This window comes from Podospora bellae-mahoneyi, chromosome 2 (assembly GCF_035222275.1).
Source record: "Podospora bellae-mahoneyi strain CBS 112042 chromosome 2, whole genome shotgun sequence".
Taxonomy (NCBI): Eukaryota; Fungi; Ascomycota; class Sordariomycetes; order Sordariales; family Podosporaceae; genus Podospora; species Podospora bellae-mahoneyi.
This window is the reverse complement of record NC_085881.1, coordinates 182907-208837: the sequence shown is the minus strand read 5'-3', so window position 1 is coordinate 208837 and position 25931 is coordinate 182907. Positions and strand designations below refer to the sequence as shown.

At 50.8% G+C, this 25931-nt stretch overlaps 7 protein-coding genes and 1 non-coding gene across 8 annotated transcripts; 6 read left to right on the top strand and 2 right to left on the bottom strand.

Moving 5' to 3' along the window:
• Positions 1–1113: 1113 nt before the first annotated feature.
• On the top strand, positions 1114–3039 carry apm1 (AP-1 adaptor complex mu subunit Apm1; the record flags this gene model as incomplete). The annotated part of the gene is made up of 2 exons (XM_062871932.1): positions 1114–2896; positions 2959–3039. Exons 1-2 carry the CDS (start codon positions 1631–1633, stop codon positions 3037–3039), a joined length of 1347 nt encoding a protein of 448 aa, XP_062734221.1. The 5' UTR covers positions 1114–1630.
• Positions 3040–3668: 629 nt separating this feature from the next.
• Positions 3669–4517, top strand: QC761_001200 (uncharacterized protein; the record flags this gene model as incomplete). The annotated part of the gene is made up of 1 exon (XM_062871931.1): positions 3669–4517. The coding sequence occupies one exon, from the start codon at positions 3669–3671 to the stop codon at positions 4515–4517; it is 849 nt and encodes a 282-aa protein (XP_062734220.1).
• Positions 4518–8398: 3881 nt separating this feature from the next.
• On the bottom strand, positions 8399–10333 carry QC761_001180 (uncharacterized protein). Its single transcript, XM_062871929.1, has 5 exons — positions 10283–10333; positions 9780–10227; positions 9359–9720; positions 8789–9288; positions 8399–8712 (listed from the first exon to the last, which is right to left on the bottom strand). The coding sequence occupies exons 2-5, from the start codon at positions 9792–9794 to the stop codon at positions 8546–8548; spliced, it is 1044 nt and encodes a 347-aa protein (XP_062734219.1). The 5' UTR covers positions 9795–10227; positions 10283–10333; the 3' UTR covers positions 8399–8545.
• A 6301-nt stretch (positions 10334–16634) lies between these two features.
• QC761_001170 (uncharacterized protein) lies at positions 16635–18047 on the top strand (the record flags this gene model as incomplete). The annotated part of the gene is made up of 1 exon (XM_062871928.1): positions 16635–18047. One exon carries the CDS (start codon positions 16635–16637, stop codon positions 18045–18047), a length of 1413 nt encoding a protein of 470 aa, XP_062734218.1.
• Positions 18048–18440: 393 nt separating this feature from the next.
• QC761_001160 (uncharacterized protein) lies at positions 18441–19550 on the top strand (the record flags this gene model as incomplete). The annotated part of the gene is made up of 3 exons (XM_062871927.1): positions 18441–18661; positions 18729–18860; positions 19067–19550. The coding sequence occupies 3 exons, from the start codon at positions 18441–18443 to the stop codon at positions 19548–19550; spliced, it is 837 nt and encodes a 278-aa protein (XP_062734217.1).
• Positions 19551–19687: 137 nt separating this feature from the next.
• On the bottom strand, positions 19688–19768 carry QC761_0030520. Its single transcript has one exon. It is a non-coding gene; the product is annotated as a tRNA-Ser (tRNA).
• A 1019-nt stretch (positions 19769–20787) lies between these two features.
• On the top strand, positions 20788–22112 carry QC761_0030510 (uncharacterized protein; the record flags this gene model as incomplete). The annotated part of the gene is made up of 2 exons (XM_062872254.1): positions 20788–21736; positions 21818–22112. The coding sequence occupies exons 1-2, from the start codon at positions 21699–21701 to the stop codon at positions 22110–22112; spliced, it is 333 nt and encodes a 110-aa protein (XP_062734216.1). The 5' UTR covers positions 20788–21698.
• Positions 22113–22275: 163 nt separating this feature from the next.
• Positions 22276–25929, top strand: QC761_001150 (uncharacterized protein; the record flags this gene model as incomplete). The annotated part of the gene is made up of 3 exons (XM_062871926.1): positions 22276–22496; positions 22569–24408; positions 24525–25929. 3 exons carry the CDS (start codon positions 22276–22278, stop codon positions 25026–25028), a joined length of 2565 nt encoding a protein of 854 aa, XP_062734215.1. The 3' UTR covers positions 25029–25929.
• Between the last annotated feature and the right edge of the window lie 2 nt (positions 25930–25931).

Sequence of the window (25931 nt, the reverse complement as noted above, 5' to 3'; positions counted from 1 at the left end):
CTGCAAATGTAGCACGTACGTCAAATCCATATTGAATTGTCACGGGCACTGAGAAGGCGCCTCGTGTGGACGTATCCTTCTCTATGCCTAGTATTGGCATGCCTCCATCCACAGTCCACGGGACATAGTGTAGGTAGGTACATAGAAATGAAAGAGAAAAGCCAACCGAATAAGATACGAAAAAGAAACAACCAAGACTGTTGCCATTGCTCCACCAAACGTGGGTAAGGCGGGGTTCTGGTTCTGAGCTTCTCTCGAAGACGGCTTGTGCGACACAGACAGGGTGGCAGACACGCAGATAGCTTACGGAGTGTATTTTACTTTTACATACGGTACCGAACACACGTCATGTGCAGCCCGGCAGAAGCTTTACGCACAGTCTTCATCAAATTTGCTGCTTTCAGATGTTCTGAGTGCGAAGAAGAAGGTCAGATAGTGAGGTGCACTCAGTGCCTGGCAAGGAACCTGTTTCCAGGTGGAAAAGCACGTGTCGAACTGAAGAGATGTAGAGCGGCTTTATCTTGGAGCCAGCTCTCGACCCTGAACGCGCTCAGGTGCTTTGTCACAGACTTGCAGGAAAGGCTCCACTGTCCACCATCACATGCAAAGTTCCTAACGGAATTCATTCATCAGGCCCAGACATCAGTCCTCCGCCATCCAGGGCTGTGTGGCTGTCTAGCTGTCCACGGTGCCACCCGCTTTGATTGCCCAAAAGTTCACCTAGCTCTGTTTTTTTGTTGGGATTTCGGAGGGTTCCCTTGCATGGAGAGTGTACGTGGAAGGAGGCTCCGGGCGTAGTTATCCGGTCACCTCAAGATGTACTGTAGCATGTGAGAATTGGCAAGAGCCAAAAATGTCCGGTTCCTCTGACACCGGCCAAGCAGTAAGAGAGATACTCGGCCAGTTCTTATGGAACCGTTAGCGGAAAATCCTTCATCTCCGCGCCTCGAAATCGCATATTCATCCACGGCGGCACGGTTCGGAACTGACAGAATGCCGGTTCTTGTTGTGCGCATGATGATAGCACTGTCTAATGGGCGCGTTGAGGAAAGGAAAAGGAAGAGGAGAAAAAAACGCAGCGAGAATTTCTTTTGAGCAAAACCAATTGGTGGGGTAGCTGAAGGGCACTGACCACCTGTCGCTCCATGTCCATGAACCCCACCTTCAAAAGCATGCCCAGGCCCCTCAGAAAGCCAAGCCGGAAGCCTGGTTTTGCCTTTTACCGGCGGCAAGCCACAAGAACCTAGAAGGCACTTCCACACTGGCGCCACAGTGCCTCAGGCTTAAGCTTCAGAACCCTCCTGGCCAGCCTGGCCAGCGCACGCTCCACAATGGAGCAACGTCAGGGTTGTGGCCTGTGGCATCTCCTTGGTTGACAATAGCGACGGGATCTTCCAGGGTGTCTAGCAGCTGGCTGTTCAACGACACAACGACGCCTGCGACGACAAGATAGCGACGACAACACCGACGGCCATCACTCCATTGCTTTGGGTAATGGGAGTACTTGTAGCAACAATTACGATTCAATCCGCGTCCTAAAGTCTCTCAGCCCGACCGATACCCCCCAATCACTCTCGACGGGAGCTCCTGCGAAGTGTTCCCATCGCCATCCCCATACCGTCACTGTACCATGGCTTCAGCCATCTTCTTTCTCGACCTAAAGGGCAAAACCCTCCTCGCCCGAAACTATCGTGGAGATATACCCATGTCAGCCGTCGAAATGTTCCCCATCCTCCTCAGCGAAGCCGAAGAAGAGTCGTCGGCCGTCCCCCCTTGTTTCTCCCACGAGGGTATCAACTACCTCTACATCAGACACAATAACCTCTATCTACTCGCCCTGACGAAACGAAACACCAATGCCGCCGAGATTCTCCTTTTTCTCCACAAGATTGTTGAGGTGTTTACCGAGTACTTCAAGGCGCTCGAGGAGGAGTCTATTCGAGACAACTTTGTCATTATATACGAGCTTCTCGACGAGATGATGGACTTTGGCTACCCCCAGACTACCGAGTCCAAGATTCTGCAAGAGTACATCACCCAGGAGTCGCACAAGCTCGAGATTCAGGCTCGTCCGCCCATTGCTGTCACCAACGCCGTGTCGTGGCGCTCCGAGGGGATCCGCTACCGCAAAAACGAGGTGTTTCTGGATGTTATTGAATCGCTCAACCTTCTCGTGTCAGCCAACGGCAATGTGTTGCGATCGGAAATTCTGGGTGCCATCAAGATGAAGTGTTACTTGTCTGGCATGCCCGAGCTGCGGTTGGGCCTCAACGACAAGGTCATGTTCGAAAGCACGGGGCGGACGACGCGTGGCAAGGCCATTGAGATGGAGGATGTCAAATTCCACCAGTGTGTGCGTCTGTCGCGTTTCGAGAACGACCGCACCATCAGCTTCATCCCCCCTGACGGAGAATTTGAGCTCATGTCATATCGTCTCAACACCCAGGTCAAGCCGCTCATCTGGGTCGAGTGTGTTGTCGAGTCGCACAGTGGATCGCGAATAGAATACATGCTCAAGGCCAGGGCGCAATTCAAGCGCCGCAGTACGGCGAACAACGTCGAGATTATTGTTCCGGTGCCCGACGACGCCGATACACCACGCTTCCGAACCAACGTCGGATCGGTGCACTATGCGCCAGAGCAGAGTGCCATCGTCTGGAAGATCAAGCAGTTTGGTGGCGGCAAGGAGTTTCTCATGCGTGCCGAGCTCGGCCTACCCAGTGTGCGAGGTGACGACGAGCATGGCGGTGGCATGACGGGTGGCTTCGGCGGGAGCATGGGCGGCGTGGGAGCTCCTGGCAAGGGTGCCAAGCGACCCATTCAGGTCAAGTTCGAGATTCCCTACTTCACCACCAGCGGCATCCAAGTGCGCTACCTCAAGATCACAGAGCCCAAGGTATGTGCTTGCTCTGCCCTTGTTTGCTTTTTTGACCGTGTTCTCATTGACTCGTCCATTAGCTTCAATACCCATCACTCCCATGGGTGCGTTACATCACGCAATCGGGAGATATTGCTGTCAGACTACCGGACGCCGTGTGAGTCGGTCCTGTCGGGAGTCAACAGCACGACCTTTGACGTACAAGAGAGTTGGGTACTAGAAGCTACATGAGGAGGATCACAGAGGCCCGGTATGTGTCTGGCATTGGGTGATGGAGAGGGAGGCCACTTTGACCACTTAAATGGGATACGAATTTAATAATACTGGGCATTCTATTACGCTGAGTTTGCCTTTCTTTCAGTTGGGCAGCTTGAAGATGTATGCCAAAGCTTACTTCCACGACATCGAAGGTTCATGGGCTGCTGGGAGTCCTCGAAAACGACAGGGATTTGTTGGCAAAAAGAGCCCAAGAGGCAACAAGTCAACCAAAGACAGCCACACCGGCTTGAGGCCGGTGACAGAGGGGGAATGTATTTTGGATCAACGCTTCCCTACCAATCAACCAAGGTGATCCAAACTGCCGAAACTGTCTCCCCTCTCTTCTGACGTCCCTTCAATATTGATTGAAGTTGGGGAATCAGGGGGTTGATATATTATCCGTTCACCATATTAGCCTCGAATGGACAGTGCATAAATAGGGGCGCTTTTAGACAAGTCCTCGGTTTGCACCTCTCCTGTTCGTGCTTTCTACACGCGGATAGCAGTTGCCTGGTGTTCCAACACCACCCTGATGATGCATTCACTCACCTCGCTCCTCCTCTCGACCCTCTTGGTGATCAAGGGGTCTGGCGTGCAAGCGCAGCCGGCCTGCACCAGAGATTTCCTCAAGACGGCAGCCGACAGCCTTCTTGCCGCGCAGACAGCCGGCAACCCTGCGCTGCTACAGCCGCTTTCTCCCTCAGCTGTCTACCACGAGAATTTTCGCAATGCTTCCCTCACGTCAGGCTCTTCCTTGACCCGTGCTACCAAGATCGACTTCTCACGCCACAGCCTCGACACGACACAATGCGCCACCTATACCGAGATTATCTCGGCCACGGGCGCGCAGCCTTACGTGATTGGCGTGCAGATGTTTTTCACGTCAGCCCAGATCACAAAGGTTGATCTCTTGTCCACCACCACGGGCGATTGGCTTTTCAACGCAACCGGAACCCTGCGCTGGGCATCCCGTGAGAATTGGGGGACGATCCCCGAGGCAGATAGAGACTCGAGAGAGGTGATCAAGGCCGCTGGGGATGCGTACTGTGACATCTTTCATGACAAGTCTGTCGTTGTGCCGTGGGGCAGGCCTTGTGCTAGACTGGAGGGAGGCGTCTATACAGGCAACGGTGGGCAAAATGACAGGTGCGACGTGGGCATCCCGAGCGGTGTGCAGCTGGTGGACCGGAGGTATGTGATTGACGAGACGGTAGGCGCCGTCTCCATTTTCTTGAGCTTCAGCGGCATACCGGACAGTCACGAGTTCCGAGTCGAGAAGGGAACGTTGAGATTTGTACATACGATTACCGTGATGAACACTGGCAGTGGACCTGGAAAGGGGAAAGGGAAGCGGAAGCGGTTGGCTCGTGGTGACACATAGGCACGTGGGCATGGGTTGTTAGGTGAAAGGCCAGTATCGAGAAGGCCGGTTTCTACTTTGTCAAATGGCTGGTTGTACTCTCATGACATATACAAAACACAAAAAAAGTCAAAGCAGATGGAAGTTTCTCTTCAAGTTACAGTAAGGTACTACACCATGGTAAGGCCGTGACTAGCAGGACTCTCTCGGGAAAAGACCCTCAGAGGTTGTCACTCGATCCCGGTATGTCTTTTCCACAAACTCGAAAAACCTATCAACATCGGTAGAAGTGGAAGCGATCCCGAATGAGACGCGGATAGCTCCAGCTGATGGCAAGCCAAGAACCTCGACAAAGTCATCCATCCCTCTCATCTGCGCTGTAGCCGTGGCCAGCCTACGCAGAGAAGCCACAGTCAAGCCCATGGCAGCCTCCCCGGCCCCAGGGTTACAAAAACACCCTGTCCTGAGTGAAATTCCGGCCGCTGCCGACTCTTGCCCAACTAATCGCTCGTCTACAACCTTACCGCCAGAGTCCAGCAGATTAAAAGCAACGGTGCCTCCTCGCATGTCCATATTTTCTGGTCCGTATATTCTAGCCATTGGTGTCCTGTCCGAGTGTCTCAAGGTGGCCAACCTCTTCAAGAACCAGCCAGTCAAGCACCTGACTCGCAGCCCAATAACCTGCAGGCCAACTGCATTGATCCACTCCAGGCCAAACATCACCTCAGGAATGCCCAGGAAATTCACTGTCCCATCTTCGAATCCCTCAGCCCCCCTCGCTTCAGATGCCAAGGGACTCCCACCGTGACAGCTTGAATGGTGCCCCCAGAGAACCAGGGCCTTACGAGCCTGGACAGGGCTTCCTTTTTCACAACCAGACAGCCCACACCGGTAGGGAACCCGAAGAGTTTGTACCAACTGATAATGAGAAACTCGGGCTTGGTATTAGACATGTCGAGCCTAGTGGTAGGGAGGTAGGCGGCTGCGTCGAGCAGCACATCATACCCTTGGCGTTGGGCGTAGGTGACCCACGCCAATGGATGACGGACGCCGGTAAAGTTGCTTTGGGCTGGGTAAGCAAAGAGTCCATGGCGCGTCGTTTTTTCCAGTGGTCTTGCCGGTGCGGTGCTGGCACTTTGTGGAGGTACTAGTGACGATTGGCAAGAGGGCCGGAGAAAGGCCTTGTAAAGGGCAGGGCTGTCACAAGAAGCATCCTGGTTTGGATTGGTACCTGACGTGGAACAGTGCTTCAACCCATCCTCGCGGCCGGCAGCGTCACCTGTTTTTCTTCTCCAAGGCTGGCACCCCAGAAGTGATTTGGCCAACCGGTCGATTCCAGTACTCAGAGTAGCTTTCCGCCCCGGTCGTGCCGCCGAAAGAGCCTTTATGAAATCCTCGTCATTGATTCTCATTTCGGGAGATGAGAAGGGTATGTAAACAGTACTGCTTCCCTTCCTTCCTGCAAAGTCCCTAAGTCCGTTGATGGAATTATGATTATCCGCCGTCAACACTAACTTCGTTCCCTTAGTGAATGCGTACGATTCTCCAACAAGTTTTGCGGCCTCTGTGGCGTTGGCTGTGAAGATGACCTCATACTCTTCCGCATCCGTATTCAGGTGCTGCAAGATTTTGAGCCGGGTAGCTATGATGGCATTGGTGGATGCTTGGCTGGAGGGGTTAATGCTGTGAGGGTTGCCATAAAGCGTGGATGAAAGTCGAACTGAAGAGTGGGCCAGTTGGAAAGCAGAGGCAAGGCCTGATCCGGTATAGTCAAGATAAACATGGTTCTTCTCATCAAGGTGAGCATAGTGCTCGGAACGTAGTTTGTCGATAGAAGAAGTAAGAGTGTACTCGGGATATAGTTCTTCGATGGTGGGTGCCATCGTGAACCCGACTTTGACCAAGGTACCTACCGAGGTAGGCACTTGGAAGAGAGATGAAGATGGGAGGCCCTTGGACTCAATCGCAACTCAAAATCTTCTGCGCTTGCTGAGAGATAAGTACCCATCTGGAAGACCAGGCACAGACACACCTGCCTGGATATATGGCAAAAGAAGGCACACCATCTTTTTCGACGCCGCGTTATGGACAAAAAAAAAGGTACTAGGAATGATGCTGAGCAAATAGGTAAAATTTATTGCACTGCCACACGCCACACTCCATGAAAGTTCACGTTTGCTCTCGACTCCTTGAGCTCTCTCGTTCCTGACCTGAGATCATGCAAGTAAGATTTCGTTTCTACGCTCAGACTGGTTAATTGATGGTCAGCCACCATTCTCTGGCTCCCTCTTCGTGCTCAGTGGGTAGCCTAGCAAGAGAGAACAGCGTGGCATGAAGCCAATGACACCTGATTGTTCGGTGCCTGACACATCGCAGCTGCTTGCAAGCTACGGGTCGGGTACCTGATCGCAAAAGGAAATCGGTCCGCTCGGTACTTTGGATTTTGTCATTTTACTCAGCACATCACTTAATCGGAGAGCATGCAAGTCAAACGTGATTGAAGAACTGCTATTTGTCAAGATACATGGGTCTCTCGAGACTGGAATGCCAGGAGCCAGGCAGATTCTTGCAGCTGGCTCGTGATCTAGTTGAACATGACCGTGAAGTGTTCGCCCTGCAGACTATTGGTCTAATCGTTATCTGCAACGGCAATGGGAGACGTAATTCCCACACCGCCAGCCGGAGAAGCCCTAGAGGAGTCGGGTGCCAGGCTGCTTACTCTTCCCAAGCATTGTCATAACGTCATCCGTCTCACCCCTCCACCATCTGTATTTGAATTTGAAGCACAAATTTGATCGGGTACCTAGGTACGTAGCCTACACTCTGTATAATTTTGTTTAGTTATCTTGCCGCGTTCTCAAAGCCCGATATTGTTAAGCTAAAGCTCGGTCCAGCAAAACATTCAGTCGCAACTCTTTCTCACTACCTACTTCTGTCATACATTAAAGGACCCGTTGGTACTGTTGTGGCTGGTTTGAGGCTGGCGATCTACCTATCAAGATATTCCTTATCCCAATACCATTGCTGGTAGCGAAACAGAGACGCAGATGGGCCTCCACACACACTCTTGTTAGAACCCCCAATGCAACCATGTGAGCTGAGCAGGATACATTAGTGCTATATTGCCTAGGTGCGGGAATTTATCGACCTATTTTGGAACTCTGACATCGCCTGCCATTCCTGTCTATGGAAGATTCTGGAAGCTGTTTCGGCCAAAGTCACCAGACACAAAAATAAGCACATGTGAATCTACCCAGGCCCCACGCGACGGTTCGATGTTTGTAACCATCAAACTTGTAGACAAAGCTCTCCGCTGCCGAGAAAATATCTGATATCCCACCAGATTGAAAGAGCTACATGTCAGGTAAGCATCATGGCGCCCACGCTATTTTTCAGTGCAGTGCCGCCAGCATTCAGGCTTACTGGACACAGCTAGATGGTATCCATATCACACTCTGGGCTTCTTGATGTTCGGATGGTGGTTTTTCACTGTAGGCGCTTGGAGAAACGAAAGGATTTCCGAACTCCAACTACAGATAATAGGTAGGATGCCAACATGAGCCACCAACCAAATATTTTGTAGGAGTGGAAACAAATCACATAGCTTATTCTCGGAACTTGGCGGGATGTTGGTGAGCGAGTCCGAAAGGGTGTTTACTCACCGACCCAACGCCTCCTTGACGTTAGCCAACCATGTAGAGGGTGGTGGAAAGCTCGGAATCAATAGTCTTGTCGCCTGGCAAACTGTGGCAATGATCAGTCAGCCCAAACAAGGAGATCCAAGCTGTGAAATATGCAAAGAGCTTATCCCACATGGCACATCGCCAACCCACTGTTGGGGAGGTAATCGTGATGACGGCTTGGTTATCTGGGACATCAAGATGCGGCTGGGGACTTCGGTATGCAAGAGAAAATATGTGTGTATTCACCAATACCGCCATATATATTGGATTACTAGGTACCCGGTGCTCAGCCCTCTACTTGGAGTCATGAAATAAGGCTCGAATAAATGGTGCAAAGCTACCCGAAAGTACCTAGTTTGATCTTGGTCAGTTCTCCCTAACAAGAACACTGTGCCATTCCAGTGCCAAAACATGCTGCAAGCAGTCCTCAGCCCTGATGTTGTTCTCATCACTGTCCTCCAGTCCCCTTACCAGATTGTCCAGACACACTTGGACAAAAAAACCGCGCGGATTTTCCTCTTGGGTTCTTGGCACTATTTGTGCCGTTAGCCAGACGTTCAGAAACACTCTTCATGTTGGGGGTGGAGGCACATAGAGCGATGAACTTACCATGTGTCGGTGCGTGCTGGCTTCCAATCCACCGATTGTGATGCCATTTTTGCGAGATGAACACGTCACTCGCCCTTCCTACCCTGCTGTGGAAAGCCATCAGCCCAATCAAGACGGACAAGTCACCAGACAGCCCACCTGACACCAGGTTTGTATTTGGATTCGAATACACCTGAGGAACGAGCGAGGGAATCCAAGAAGGGTTTTTACCGACGACAGAAGGCACACCTCGCCCCTCGGAGTTGACATAACTGATGTTGGAGCCATCATCCCAGCGGCTAATGTGCAGGAGGCTCCAGTAAAACATGTTGTCGCTGTCCAGGACATGGCGTACAACTCTCGAGTTACCAAGAGATGCGTCACCAGGCCCAACAATCACGGGTAGGTGGTTGCTACAGGAGAAAATGGTCGCTTGACGGCAAATAATGGGGTGGCCGGTGATGTTGCCTGCCGTATCGACTCGAACGATATGACCTTCGTGTCCTCGGCCAGGGCGGTACCTGTTGTTTTGATACCGTGGCTGCGTCAGCAAACTTCTTTTCTGTTTGGTTTCTCGTTTCGGTAACTCACCACCGATACTCATCAGCCGGAGTGATGACGCCGCCTTGCGGTTCCTGCAGATACCGGAATACCATTCCCGGCCATTCATCCAAGTACTCATCCGCGCGTTCAGGGGGCATGAAGTTCAACCACTGATCCCGAAGTGGCTCGCTTCCGTGAGTCTGAGCCTCATAATTGTTGCTGAGTTCGTTGACCACAAATAAGAATGAGGTGCCAGTGAGAGGTCGATCGCCAGCTTCATTTTCAACTAGGGTGGCACCAGAGACCTTGGGGTCGCGACCGCGATACTTGTTGCGGGAGCCATAGCTAAAGGAAGGGTGCTTATCACGGTAAATATGACTACCCTGACGAGAAGAAGCAGATTTGCTGCCCTAGGTAGAAACTCTGTCAGTTTAAAAGCTTCCTAGAAAATTGCGGCGAATGATCTTACAATGAACAGACTCATGTTTTAAACCAGAGCAAACAGTGATTTGAGTAGGTAAGTAATGTATCAGGTAGGTAGTAATCGGAATGTAGCCAGTGGCTGATCGTGTAGTGTCGAACTGGCAAGGGCAGAATACCTGACTCGGCGGCAGGCAAGGTCGTTATTGTTTCCTGCAGCAGACACTTCCGGGCTCAAGCGTAAGATGGGACCGTTCCTGGCTTGTCAGGACTGTGCAGCAATATCTATCATAACTAACAGATTATTCTAGACATACCCCAAGTTATATTTCTATTCAGCTGCCCATGAAAGTGGGTCTTGCTGCCATGATCTATAAGCAGATGACCACTATCAAAATCTTTTAAACGGATGCCCAACTCTATGTTTTCACCTTTTTCAGCGAAGAAGCATAATTTTTGGGCCTAAGAGTGACACACAATTTTGGCAAGTCCAGAACCTGTCTACCTTGGTTACTTGGATAAAAGCAAAACTGCAGTGAATGGTCAACCTACTTCCGTCGGTTGAGACCATGTGCCAGGCTCCGGTGCGCTTCAAACATCACCGTATACCTCTACCCCGTAAACGTTGTTTGTGCACAAATTGAGAGGGTTGGGTCAGGCTGGATGGTTCGGGCAATCCGAAATCTGCACCCTGGGTCGATTCCGTTGGGTTGGGCTTCACAGTAGCCGAGTATCTAGTAAGGTATAGGAATTGCGTTCGCCCAAGTCGCGCTTTGTGGCTTCGCTGCGGCAGTGATCATCATCATGCATGTCGAGATATTGTAGCTGGTTAGAAGTTATGTGCGCCGAATGGACACTCATGGTTCATGCGCGTATCGATATTGCTTCGCCGTGATATGCCTATGGTTCTAACCAGGAACATATTCTTGGCCCATACGTGGCTGCACAATGAGAGAACCAGGTCAACCTCACAGTACCATCAGGATTTAGACGGCTATGAAGCTGCTTAGGTAGCAAAGTACCAGTTACCTGTTTCATAGTAATGAGGCTCGATTACGGGGTTGTTTGATTCATGTTCTCAGTGGCTTTTCATCGGGGACCAGGCAAACAGAACCCAAAAACCAGGTCTAGCAAGAGTGCTGTCATAAGCCACGGCAATCACGAGGCACTACTTCTCCAAGGTGGTAGCTCACTCGAATCCACTTAGACTGCCCAAAAGTGCCCGCTTCCTTGACGAGATAGAAACCGAGCAATGCTTTGGACTGGTTTTCTCAATGTTTTAGAATCAATACCTGGTAGGAGAGGATGGTTACACGGTCCAACTTTTGCGGCTGGTCACGCCCAAACATGCCAAGTCTCTAACTTGGTCATGCCGTTCTCACCCACTAACAAAAATGCCGCATCAAAATTTGGGTGGTGCTGTTACCAGGAGGTGAAAGACGCCCAATGCAGGAAACTACCAAGAGGAAATATGCGGGTGTTGCTGTCCAAGGTGCAGATGAACCCGTGGCCTAGGGCTGTGTGACCTGGACAGGTGTTGGTACAGCTATGAAGGGCTCGGTGCCCAACGGGTGGTTTCTGGGAGCATGTGACGTGTGAAGGCCGGCTTTGGCGGACATGCAATAAGGGACAGAATGCTCTGACTGATGTCAAGCCGCATAGGGATACTCCACACATCTGTCGTGGAACACGAGTCTTTTATGGAATGATGCGTTGCAGATGGAAGGATATGTATGATGGCTCGCACATCAGGTCAGGTGTCACGGTGTAACCTGTAGTTTTTGGGCAGATACTGAACGCAGACAGCCAGACGGGCCAGACGAAGGATTTGGGGCAGTGTCTTGTTAATGATGTTGCACCTGGCATGTACTCTTGAAGGAATCTCTCAGCGTGCATGCTTTTTGACCACCGTTCTGTCTGTAGTGTCACGTTGCAGGGTTAGTGGTTCAATGCCAGGGGCCCAAGGACAAGCTCCTTATAGGCTCCCCGACATTCTTGGAAACCGGAGCCTACCTGATGCTGAAAGCATTTTGAAACTGTCGGGACTTGTAGGAACTCACCGTAGGAACCACACCGTGCAGTAAATACATCACAAGAACTAGATACTGTCCTTTGCCACAAATAACACCAAACAAGCCCAAGACTTGTTTTCCGAGGTCAGTCATCACTCGATAAAAGCCATGCACGGAAGATTTGATCGCAGTCGTAGATTAGGAGGTCGTATGTTACTTATTTTACTTACTTCAACATCGCGGCAGTGTGGCTCGTCGATTGGTTCTTGTCACCAGGCAAGATATCATCAAAATATTCTAAAAGGAAGTATAGTTATTTAAAGATTTAGTTGCAATAATCCTATTCCGGATAATCTCCGATTTATAATAATGAAAAAGATTCCATAAAAGTAATAATTTAAAATTATGAAATTAATAACGAATAACGTATTTTATAAGCGAGCCGTGGGTTCCTTAGCGTAACGCATCCTCTCTTTCCAAAACATCACTTTTTTCCACAACCCAATATGTCTCCCCCTTCAAAGGAATCCAGAGTAATTTTAGCCCTTAAAGCTCTTTAAAACAATAAAAAATTAAAGCATAAAGCCGTAGCTAAGCTCTATTATATATTAACTTTAATACTCCGTAACCGACACGCTAGTAAGCTTACACAACGTAATACTACGCCTAAATCGCGCCGGCTTATAGATTCCAAAGAAAAAGTTATTATTTAATATTTTATTAAGATAGAGACGTAATTTTTTCTACTAAAGCTACGTAGTGTAGAAGATATAGTTAATTAATTGCTACGTGTCACGGTTTTGGGAGACAGTGGGGCACACCGGACCAATCAGGGCTGGACCGGGCGATCGAGCGGGGCTCACGGTCCAGTGGGACGGGACGGACCAATAAGGTGGGGACCGGGGACCGTGGTAGGTCTCACGGTCCACGGTCCAGTATCGGCCAATCCGGAGAGGACCGAGGACCGTCTGTAAGTCAACGGTCCACGGTCCCCTGATCTCTATATACGGAGGAACTGGCTGGTATAGATAGACAGTTCCGCAGTATGCAATTTCAAGTTGTAGTTACAGTATCTTGTGATTACATTGAGACATCTTGTCGTACACTGTTTAGCTGTACCGAACCAGGATTATTCAGAAGCAGCCTTCAACCAGTATCCCTTTCAGAGGTTCTGGATAGGGGTTCGTCATATTGTGATCGAGACAAGCCATTGTTGTACACTGTTTAGCTGTACCGAACCAGGATTATTCAGAAGTAGCCTTCAACTAGTATCCCTTTCAGAGGTTCTGGATAGGGGTTCGTCATTCTACGCGTACGCGACGCGCCCCCTATTAGTAAGCTTTAGGTATATATCTTCGTTAAATATTAATTATAGTTCCGTATATATTTTACGTATAAATATAATTATTAAAGAGTTAAATATAAAGATTTAAAGGTTATCATTAAGTAGTTTAGTATATTAAAGGTCTGATCGAGAGGAAAGGCTAAGGGAAAATTAATAGTAAAAGAAACCTACGTTTTTTCCTACTTTAGATCCTTAATTATTTACTCCTTGCGAGCGGTAAAGTAATGGAATTTAGTAATTAAAGTATAGCGTTAAGTTTTTATTCGGAAAAACTTCGAAGTAGCCTATAGTATAGCCGTATAAGCTTATTATTTTTCGGCGTTTAATTTATTTTTTTAACGACGTAGGGAGGCTATTAAGGCGGAAGTAAAACCTAGGATATTATAGTCGAAGCGACCGGAACGTATATAGTAATTATATTTAGAGGAGCGTTCGAAAATACAGTAATCGAAGATATTAAAGGCTTTATAGGAAAAGTAAGGAAATATTTCGTTATTAAAGATATAAGTAACGGTTATAAGATTTTAACGGCGAAGGGTATTAAAAAGACCTTTCGGCGTAGATTTCTTAACGCGGTTAAATATTATAAAAGGTTAATAATAAAAGAGGAAAAACTTACTTAGAGTTATTAATAAGAGAGATAAACGAATTAAATTACCGGGGCGTTAGCCTAAGAGGGGAAGTATTGTATTATAACTCTAGTATAGAATAGGTTATAAAGCTACGGGAATAAGGGCTAATCGGAAGAACGTATAAAAAAAGCTAATTATAGTAAAGGACGATTAATTAGTACGCTTAAGGTACTAAGTAGATTAAGCAGAATGCTTAGTTTAATTAGGGCACTGAGCAGACTAAATAGTCGTAATTAGTGTGCTAAGGGCACTAAGTAGAAGTAAATATAGCTTAGTATAAGGTTTATATATACGGAGGAACTGGCTAGTGTAGATAGATAGTTCTGTAGTATATAATTTAAGTCACAATCGTTGGTATCTAGACTGTTGTGGTCGAGATAAGCTATTGTTGTATACTGTTTAGCTGTACCGAACCAGGATTGTTTAGAAGTAGCCTTCAACCAGTATCCCTTTCAGAGGTTCTGGATAGGGGTTCGTTATATTACGGCGCAGCGAAAACTTACGACATGGTACCAGTAGCTTACTTCCAGATATGCGTGTGCTCCACTATTACAGGGCTCTTAAGCTTATATATAGAACTTTAACTTTACATAATCCTTATCGTAGTCGGCTCGGTGGTTAAATATACCTATCTCAATATTTTCCGAACTTTACTTATAAATAATTTAGAAATCAAAATGTAATAAAAATTTTAACTATTAGATTTATTACGCATTAAAAACTTTCCTAATAATGAAGTACCGTAGGTTTTTATGATTTATATAAACCTATACTTTATAGTTAATATTATCAAAATATAATTTTTATTTTTTAAAGACTATAATTATAATAAATAGTTTTTTATTATAAATTAAATAGCTTTAGCGAACTATTGTCACAGTTTAAAAGAACCGGAGATACTAGAACTATTTAGACTGGGACAGGCAGACAAGTGGGGCCTGTAGGGCAGAAAATAGCACGGGCTAGAAGATCTAGGATTTAGAAGCTAGATCTAGAGGATTCAGAAAATAAAAGATAGATCTAGTGGTTTGGGGTGCGGCTACAGGGCTGAGGGTATGAGTAAGGAAGTGGGGCTCTCTGAGGATTCGGGGGGTTCAGGGGTTATGTATATAAGCGGTCTGCTTCGGACATTCTATTTTAGACAAGATCATGGACTTTTATTTCTTCGTATTTTTGCGCTTTGAATGCGTGCAGGCAGTTCTGGCCCTCTGATCAGGCCAATCCGGTGCTTACTGTGTGGCCTGCGAGCCCACAGAGTCTTTTTTTTGTCCTACGTGAAGTGCGGCCTGCGAGCGAGCCACTGTTACGCAGGTGTGTTTATCCAGAGACCTGTTGAGGGTATATTTGTGGTGTTGTGGTCGTTTTGTATGTTTTCTCACCATTTCAATACACGATCTATTAGATAAGAAGGCCGTGGGTGGAGAGGGAGTGTAAAAAACGCAGCCGGATGGTAGTAGTGTAGGGGGGCTTATACAAAGGTTCGGTGCTGTGGTGTGTGCGGCAAGCCTGGCCATAATGTACGCACTTGCCAAGAGGATACAAAATCATCTGATTCAGCTATTTCTAATATAATTGTAGTTAGTTCCTAATATTGGTGTGTTATAATTGAGGGTAATTGTAGTAGGGTGGTAGAGAGAGCGCGACCCACTGATATGCACGACTCACTGATAATGTACGTTAATACCCATCTAGTTCCTCTGTATATATAGGCCTTAGGAGTTTAAACTAATTATGACCAAGCTGCCCTTATTACGTCCTGATTGGCCCTGCCAGTGATTATAGTGATCATGCTCTGATCGCTCTGCTCACGCTCTGCTTGGCTTTGTCCTTGATCATGATGATTATGTCCCGATCACCCTGTTCACCTCCTGATTGGTTGACCTTATCTATTCTAACGATTGGCTGAGCGCGTCCCGCGCCGCTCGTACTGTCTGACCTGCCCGTTGGCTTAACTGTGACGCACAGCAGTAACTGCGATATTATATATCACCTATCCTTGAGAAGGTTATCTTCTTAATCTTACCTGTATACACTCAGACATACTAGCCTTGTTTTCTAAATGTCTGAAAGCTAGGGCATTTGCCAAAAAAGGAGAAATGTTAGTCAGTATACTTACCTGCCAGACCAAATGGACAATCTGCTGTTTCGGTTGCCATGAGTAACTGTTGACATTCACTTCTACCCCTTTTCGCCTCCTTTCCACCCATTTCAAAAGGGTTAGGGTTGTACTGAGCTGGTCACCCCTGATCCCTGATCCTATGCATCTTTGAGCAATACGTGCCAGCCGGTCGACATTCGCTGACACATTATGGCTCTGTTTGATTTTTTTCCTGTGGCCTGCAAGCTTTTCAAAAATGTAACAACATGGTGATGGCACCAGGATACTGCTGCCGACATTACGTGGACGAAATCAAGCACCGTCCAATCTAAGTGTTGATAATCCCAGGCCCACCCTGTGGTCGGATGCTTGTTAGGTAATGTCCCTCGTCGCGAGAAGGCGAGCCGGCTTGGCGTTGCTGTCTCGACTTTCTTGGCTCTGATCCACCATAGTTTTTCTCGAAGGACTGACAGAAGGACTTTTTAGGACAGAGTGAACAGCAAGAATGCTATATAATGATCAAAGTCCAAGCCGAGTGCGACTGCTCTTTTCTCTTCACCGTATCGCCGGCCCCGTGTCCGTGTCTCTCCCGCTTTGTCACCACATGTATGGCCGCCCAGCAACACCCTTTGCCAACGCCACTCCACCATATGGACTTCAGACTGGCTGCACGCCTGAGCATCCCTCCCCAAGTGATTCAGCCTCCAGAAGCAGAAAAGGGCAAGATTCCACGCTGAACACCTTTGGCTCTCTGTCTCTTGCCCCTTAGCCCGGTTTGTCTCGAGCCAAGAGAGAAACAAGAAGAACAAACAGCAAAATGCACGTCTTCATCAACGGGGCCTGCCCTTGGCTCAACCCCCATCTTCGCAAGTTCATTCTCGACCATGTACCCGACGCCATCTTCTATGACAGCTTTGAGGACTTTCCCAATGAGCCCCTGGAGGAGTCCTTTCAGTATCTGGACGGCTGGGAGATTGGACGCAACTTTGCAATTCTCAACAACTCCAAGAACGGGCTGATCAACGCCTACCCATCCAGCGACGCTTTGGCACGCAAGGACTACCTCGCCAGGGTGGTCGACTTTTGGCGGGCAAAGAGACCCGAGAGCAAGCTGCCCGACCATGTTCCCCTCACTGTGAGGCTCTCGCTTGACTACGCCGAGTACGTAGACGAGTCGCTCACAGCGGCCGACGATCTGACCTTGCTGTACTCGCTGGAACAGAATGAGAGCCGCGAGCCAATTGAGAGAGACTGGTGGATTTTGAAGCCGGCGCTGATTGATTGTGGCGCGGGAATCCGAATCTTCAGCACTGTGGAGGAATTGGCTAGTCACCTGGAATTGGCCGAGTACGAGTACACTGATGACGAGGAAGAGGCAGAGGAAGAGGAAGAGAAGGAAAAGGATGGCGTCTCCCTGTCGTTGCCCGGACTGAATGCTTTGGACGCGTTGGTCACAACCATCAGCGGGTTTGGGCTTGACGAGAAGAAGGCGCAGGGTGGGGGCAAAGGCGACCACAAACGAGTGCAGTACGTCTTCAAGAAGGACGGACGGATTCCTTCGGCACAGATGCGGGAGTTTGTCGCGCAGCAATACATTGTCCGCATACCACCAGTTGAGGGCAAGAAGTGGCATGTCAGGGCGTACGTCTTGGCCATGGGTCGTTTGAAGGTTCACGTGTTCCGAGAACTACTCGCTCTTTTAGCCTGCGAGGACTACCAGCCCCCATGGGAGAACCCAAGCTTGCGGTCCAGCCTCACCAACACGGCTCTCCAGGATGAGGACGAGTTTGTCAGCAACGAGTCCATGAGAGACTTTTGGTCGGACGCAGTGCCCGAGAAGCTGTTGGGGGATGGGTGGAAGGAGGTCGTCTGGGACCAGATATGCAACGTGACAGCGGAACTGTTCAAGGCTGCTGCGCACACCATGGCTGATAAGTTCAACACGGTTGGCAAATCGTTCGAGCTTTTCGCTGCTGACTTTTTGGTCGATGACAACGGAAAGGTGTGGCTGTTGGAGGTGAACGAAACACCGGCCTTTTACAACCATGACAAGGCTGGAGAGTTGGCGCTTCGGCTGATGGAGAGCGTTGTGTTTGCCGCAATGGAGCATATGGGCAAGGCGCGAGCTGGGGATGGGAAGTTCGATGCTGTCAAGAGTCGATTTGTCAGGGTGTTGGACGAAACCACAAACCTGCCTAGGAGTCAGATTACAGAGATAAACTGTTCTTGAGAGAGTGGGGGTTACGCTAGATTTCGATACTTTGGATGCCTGTAGATGAAAATAAAATCGGTGTTTGAGCTCGAGCTATCTTTGAAACGCAAGGAGGTGAACTGGAATGTTTTGTTGACAAAATCACCTGTGGATGTCTCTGAATCAAGCTGCTACCAAGTCTGATTGGTGCAGCCTGTGATGCTGTTTTGTGTTTTACTTATTCGACGCAAGGGATTGGCTGCCGAGCACACCCTGAATTCGCACCTCCGAACGAGAAGAAATTTTTGCGCCCGGAAATATCAGTTCTACACGTCGCATCTCTCTGTTATGCATCTTTTGGCAATTTCAATTACATCTTTTGGATTTTACCTTATCTACCTGACTTGATACATGTAGGTGCTGCAGTGCACAATGGAGATGATCCACGAAATTTGTTTCAAACCGAGGACACCGGTCATGGTTGGACCGGCAGCTGAAATCATGATGTTTACTGTCAAGCCGAAAAACAAGACTACTCAGGACCGTGACGTGCCCATGGTTCAGCCAGGACGGTCGGCCTCCATGAAAGCTGCCATCACCAAAAAGACGAGCGTCCGGATACGGAACTGGGTGAAGAGATCCAACAGCAGCGGGTATGCAGACGACTAGTGCTACCGGTCCACAGCGGAAAGTTATTTTGCTGACACGACATCACATCAGAGAGATAGTTTCTAGAGGCCCAAACAGTTCGTGGCCAGAGATCACGCATCTTGGCGGTGGCCGTGTCAACGACGAGCAAAATCCCATCACTGAGCCGAGCCCTATACCGCGAAGCCGAGCAGTCTGCGGACAGTAGGCGAACTCAGTGCTCGACTTTTATTCGCAAGATGTGACTGCTCGCGGCTGCCATCAGCAAATCCGCCACCGAGGCAAGCATCCTTGACGGGGATACGTCCTCCTGACAGGGATGCTGTCGACCTCTGTCCCCTTCTGCTTCGAGTTTCGTCACTAGAACGGAAAGGCGAGCCCTCCCAGATGTTGACACGGAAAGGCTCCAGGTGGAAGGCGCTTCCAATTCTCCCTTCTCAAAAGCAGAACGCGGACCTGTCCACTGAATCTGCAGATGTTGAAAAGCTGATGGGAAAGATCATGCTGGACAGCCCCTCGCTGCCGACGGGGAGTAATGACAAAACTGCTACCCAGGCGCTTGATCCCAGAACCATACTCCCAAATACCGTCTATACAGCCACCCCGGTGACAGGGCTAAGAACGCCGCCACCGACACCAGATAGTGCAAGCGGTACCACAGCAATGGCGATTACCATCACCAGACCGATGGGCAGCGATAGCACCGAGGAACTTCCGGCCCAAAAATACTCGGTACATCTCTCTCGCCCGAAATACAGTCTCCAGGAGCGCATGTGGCTCCATCGAAACTACCGTGGCGAAGCACCCTTCCTCGCAGCATGGGGACTGGACATTGCTTCTCAGCAGGACCAAGGGGAAGGTGTGAGTAGAGTGAAGGAGTTGATGCTGGAGTAGAGTAAGAGACGGGGATAGATTTGTTTTAATAGTTTATCTAACTATGCACCTGCTAGAAGCTAGGAAAAGGAACCAGTTGAGGCTTCGAGATGAGAAGTGAGCAGCTATATATGACCACTTTCCAAAGTGGTTTGTAAGTCGCTTTGGCGGAGTGGTTAACGCGCGCCCCTGCTAAGGGCGTTCCTTCGGGAGCGTAGGTTCGAATCCTGCAGGCGACGATTTTTTAGGTACCCCTACCTAGGGTACCCCGCTGTTCCCAACCCCCCACCAGCCCCTCGCCAGCCTCGACAGACAGGGGATTGTTTTGTTACTTGTGCTCAGCTAGCTATGGGTTTGCCCCTTGGTGCTTTACATATGCTGCATCACGCAACGACTTCTCTTTTGTTATGCGGTATTGTCTTGGCAGAAGCCTTTGCATTGTCAATGACCTTTGTCAAGGCGGGCACGGCAGCGACGATCTCGGTCCAGGCAGGGTACAAATGCGCAAAGCCTATCTGGGCCTCGTTCCAAGATCCGAGGGTGTAGGTTACCGGGCGAGCTGAAAAGGCCTCCTCGGTGGGATCTGTTATCAGCCCCATATGTGTTTGTTATCCTCGTCTGCAGAGTAGTAGAGCTGCGCCATCTGCTGGAGCAGATGGTTCATCTTTTCGGCCAAAAGGCTCTCGTTGTTGTCAAAGTCGACAACGGGTTGGTTGACCACCACGTTGCCTGCGCACTGGTACTTGCCCTTGAGGACGGACAGGATCTCGTCTCTTATCGGGGTAGGACTGCCGGGGGGTGTGGTCTCCTGCAGGCGCATGATCCCTTTGAGGTTTTGGAGCAGGTGAAACTTGATTAGGTAGAGGGTCACGACGGGCGTAAGCTGGAGAAAGCAGGGGCACCACAAGTCGACAGGCCCGGTGGCGTCGACATTCTTGTCGTCCAGAAAGGGCTGGGAGAGGTCGGCCCAGCCAAAGCCCTTTTGGGCCGTCCTGCGCCCGCCAGTAGATGAGATCGTAAGCTTCTTGGTCCTGGTCGAAACGGATGAACAAGCCCGGAACCGAGTCTCGAGCGCCCTGGTTATCGGGGCGATTGCGGTGGAGAATGTCGAGATACTGCTTCAGCGAGTCCTCGACTCCCTGGCGGCGCCATGAGCGAACCAGGAATTCGCCATAGAGGAACTTCGCCTGGAGATAGGGACGGAGGTGGACATGGCGCCAGAAGACACCATTGACGTTGGGGTCGTCCAATGGGAGCAGCCCCCTGCGAGCACGAATCTTGTCTCCTCGGCTTGGACCTGCCTGGGCTTGGCGCTGATTTGCTTGCAGGTTGGTTTGTGGGTTGGCCAGTCGAGGGTCTGATAGTCGCGCGTGCAGTAGTAGTAGACGCTGCAGCCAGAGCAGCGCATGAGGCTGTCTGCAGACCTCGCAGTGTTTGGGTATCATTGTGGGGAAATCCTTTTCAGGTCTTCGTGGAAGACGATGCGGCGAGGGGCTGCCATTGCAATTGGCTGATGCAGGTCGGGAGGCGATTGAATCGAGGACGGTTGGTTCTTTAGTGATAGGCAGATGGGCGGTGAACTGGCACACTGGGAGGTGGGAGGAAGAATTGACGGAACGAAACACGAAAGCACGCGACAACCCCGCGTAAAAAAAAAACTAAAAATCAAAGTCAATTAAAATCGGGAGAGGTACGCAACCCAGTGGAGCCCCCAGAGCCATCAGAACCGCCACTCACGCCTATCAATGGCCAATGCCAATGGTGATGGACAACTCGAGTTCGAGCGAGCAAAGAGAGAGAGGGAGACAATGGAGACCGGCCGTTGACTTTGCCAGGGTCTGGTTGGGTCCTGATGCACCATGCACGAACCCTGCGACAACGCATCCATCGCATGCACAGCAGCAACGAAAACGAGGGCAGAATCAATGCCCAATTGAATCCCCAAATTCCCCAATTGCCCTGCGATCATCAGGACCGACCCTAACCCTCGCATACACCAACCAGCAAGCCGCTGCTGATTGGCGGGCTGGACCTGGAAGAAAGACTTGGGTTGGGCACCACCCGACCTCAACCACCTGAATTGAATCGACGATATCCGTATACCTACTCCGAAGACGGGACCCAGAGACTCAGAAACCCAGAAACCCAGTGCAATCGACCGATGATGAGATGAGTTCAAGTGGAAAAGGCTCCCCCCGTCAGGTGAGGTGAGGGGCACTTCAGCAAGACATTGATGATAGTTGCGCTAGCACTGCGCTGCACAGTTATGCTGATAATCAGGGCCCCAGTTTCCCCGGAATCGCGATGCCGCCGCAGCCAGTGCTCAGATGTGCAAACCTGGAAATCAGCAACATTCAAACCGGCCCAGACTGCCCAACACGGCACATGTCGTCGTGGCCCCTCAGGCTGTCTCTCTCCGTGAAACATTGGGTTCGACAGGCCACGTCGGGGACTCACATGGTTCCCAGACAGCCCTATCAAGGCGACTGGCTACACAGGGGTTCCTGGTTGGAGGGCCCGCTTCCGATTGGGGATAGGCTCGCTGACAGCTCATCAACCCACCTAGGACCGGCAATGGGTTGAGGCCCAACTCTGGCAAATGGCGAGTCGAGATGCGCCGCCGCTGCACCCAGCTAGCCCTGCAGTAGCGGTAAAGGATTAAGATGGAACTCTTATGGAGTCGTCCCCGGCACGGCTCCACCGCTCAAAGACTTAAGAGATAACCCCGTCGAGTCTTTGGCGAGCAATGAAGACTGATCTCTACAACCTCGACCTCCACTTCACTGTCGAACCATCCAGTCTCATTCGGGCTGCCCTCTTGACTCTCGTTGCCCTCCTCGTCGCCACTATATCCACCCTCACCAGCGAAGCCATGGCCAGAAAAAAGAAGAGCGGTGCCGCCAGGAAGGGAATCGACGGCCAGCTTGCTCTCCCCAGGCACGACATGGATCCCCGTCCCGAGACTTCGTATGTTGTATATATATCTGTTATATCTCACGCTGCCTCTTCAAACAACTGATAAATAACCTGGCTAAGCAGACCATACGCAAGCCCCACCTGCACAGTTCCTTTTGCAAGCCCCTTGACGCTGCCCAAGGACATCCTCCTCAGAAGCCCCAGGCTCCACGCCGCCTATGAGGATAACCTTCCCGAGCTCCCAGAGATCTCGGATGACGTTGGCCACGTTCTTGTACATTACCTCCACACCGGCACCTACGAGACCCTCAAGCCAAAGGCTGCCGACGACCTCCCACGCCAGATTGCCGAGCTCAAGACCAGCATCCAGGCCTACGCCGCCGCGAAACACTACGACCTCCCAGACCTCATGAAGCTTGCCGAGGCCAAGATTGAAAGGTATGGCGAGGGCCTGCCCCTCCCTTCCCTGCTGGAGGTGGCCAGAGACGCCCACCCCAACCTCTGCGACAATGACGACTGGTTTTTGAATTTTTTAAGGGCAAAGATTCGTCCTCATCTCAAGGACGCCAAGGCCCTCCGAGAATCCGACCTGCTGGACCAAATCAGCAACATCCTTTCTCCCAACCGGGTGCTGCTCCGCACCGTCCTGGAAATATTCTGTGAGAGCTATGTCCCCAAGCCGCAGCCTCCACCCCCATCACAACAGGCTGCCCCACAACAGCCACAGAGCCAGCAGCAGCAGCAGCAACCTAGCACCCCCGGCAGCTCGAGGGCGACATCACCTCCCCCAGCACCGGGGACTCCTATGTCCAACATAGACCTCAGATCCAGGACCATCTCCAGGGAGGACTCATTCCCAACGCCGTCCTCCAGGAAGAGCACCAAGACAGCCGTGCCCTGGCCCTCCCAGGACGAAATGAATGGGACTGACGGTCAGCATGATTTGCCCAACGAGGCGTCTTCTGACCCCTTCCTGCCCGCCTTGCCCGTTCAAACTTCAGAACAGGTGCAGGTGGAAGAGCCACTGGCACAGTCGAAGCCCGTGTTTGAGCTGGACCCCATCTCGGAGACGCCAACTGTGGTCGAGCATGAGGAGCCGGCCCGTGAGGCATTCAGAGAGGTGGTCGAGGAAATCAAGGTGAAGGCGCACGAACAAGTGCACACCGAAGACTTGGCCCATCTCGCCCCGGTGCTTGGGGAGGAGAAGGAGGAGAAGGAGAAGAAGGTTGAAAAGCTTGGCCCTGTTCCGACCCTCGCAAAGCAGCGCGAGCGCGCCGACTCAGGCAAGCACATCGACATGGACCCAGAGCCGGCGGGCGAGTTAAGAGCTCTCCCAGTTCTCCAGGAGGGCTCCACCTCGTCGGTCCCCATTGTGATCTCCGACAAAGTGCCTGCCCTTGAGCCCAAGATCAATACTCGTGCGGCCTTGAGACAAGCCGATTCGGGGTTCTGGTCCGAAATCGATACTGCCTCGGAGCACGAGCAGGCCGTCGTCGGCAAGGAGGCTCTTGCTCCTGCGGTTGTCGAGGTGGAGGTACCTCTAACCCCACCTCTGCAGGAGGTTCTCCCCGTGGCCGAGATCAACGAGCTCGACAGTGCCCCCTCTAAGGCTGGGGATGATCAGGAGCGGGACCAAAACAAGCCTTCCGTTGCTGCGCCTATCAATGATAAGGCCGAGCTCGATTCGCCCAAGGACGAGGCCAAGGAGGAGGCCTCTGAACCGGCTAAAGAGGAGGCCGAGACTGCCTCCCAACCGGCCCTGTCAGCCTTGCTTCCCTCCCCCAAGCCCGCCATTGCGCTTCCTAGCAAGCTCGAGCTTCCGGCTGAAATCTTCGAGGCGGTTTCTGCCTCCGTCGCTGAAGACACCCAGGAACAAAAAGAGGAGGACAAGAAGGACCAGATGGAGAAGTCAGTCTTCCCCGCCACCCATCTCTCCCAAGAAGGGCCCTCGATTTCCAAAGAGGTACATCCCTTTTTTTCTTCTTTTTCTTTCCGGCACTCTTCCTTTGGTGTCGTTGTCCCAACGTCACGCCACACCCGCAAGATGCTCTGGTGCTAACCCTTTGTTTTGTGATACAGCCCGAAGTCGCTGAAGCTGCGCCCGCTCCAAAAGTGGAGGTCGAGAACACCGTCACCCAAGGGACCCCGGAGGACGCCGACAAAGTTCCCGACGTTGCTGACACCGTTGGGCCCGCTGAGTCCCAAACGGCTGAACAGAAGCCGCAGCCGGAGTCGGAGCCCGCTGCGCCGACCGTTGAGCAGCCACAGCCCGTTCCAGTCGTCCCGAAGGCCAGCAGAGCGAGGAGCCTCAGGAGCCTCAAGAACGGCGTCATGGGCAGGGGTTCCTCTTCGTCCCTCCACCTCGCACTCGCAAGGACGCGCTCAAAGTTTTCCAGCAGCAACAAGAACCTCCCCATCTCCGTTTCAGTTCCAGCTGCCGAGTCTTCATCGGCGCCTAAGCCAGAGGCTGAAGCCCCAACAATCAAAGGTAAATCCCAAAGTCCGGCAGTAGTTTCGGGCAGCGGCGGCGGCTGGAAGAAAAAGCTCTTCCGCTACCCGGTTCTCTTTGGTCGTGGCATGTGACTATCCTCAACCCTCTCCGCACTTTTGTCACGCCCTTCTGCGCCCACACCACCTTTGCAGGCCACACTCTCGAGGGTAGAGGTGCAGGTACGCAGCCAGGTCACGACCGGCACCACAATCACTACCCCCACCGCAACCTCCTCCAACACTAGAGCCATCTCCTTTGTCGGATCCTCCCCTTTGCTCATAGGCCTCGCCTTCCTCTTTGGCCCTTCTGGCTCTGACGACACCCACCCAGGCGAGGAGATCGACTGGACCTTCCTCACCTGCCTCACATTCCAGATCCTCTTTTTCTGGGCTTTCCTACAACACTACGTCACCCCGGCCTTGGTACTCCGCCTCCCCCGTGTTACCAGCCAGACCAAAACGCTGGTCAGGGGTTCACGGCGATGGGCCTGGATGAACAACTGGCATGTTCTGGGCTATCTAAAGTTCAAGAACATCAAAGGGACGACGAAATCGACCATTTCCCGGCAATCTAGACCAAGGCTTGGAGACTCTGGACGCGCACAAGGATGGGGCAGAATATGATTATGATGAAAGTGTATGACATTCTCCTTTGTTATTACCCCTTTTCTTTTTTTCATCTCGAATTTTCCCTTTGCTATTTGTCAGAACGATAAATATGCGCCACAAGCATGCATACAGATTGATATGAAATGCATGATAATGGCCACGGTAGGGATGATGGGAGGTTGGCATGGGGTTTCGGATATCTCGGGTTTTTGTTGTTCATTTTTCTTTTTTCTTTTCATGATCATTTTTGCCTACAAAACTCGCGAGATTAGATAGCATCGCGTCAGTCGCATACATAGCATGGCGGAGATACTTGAACAATACTAAGCATGGTTGGCGTTTTCATTCAATATCATGTGTCCCTTGCTCACAAGCAGCTCGCACGGT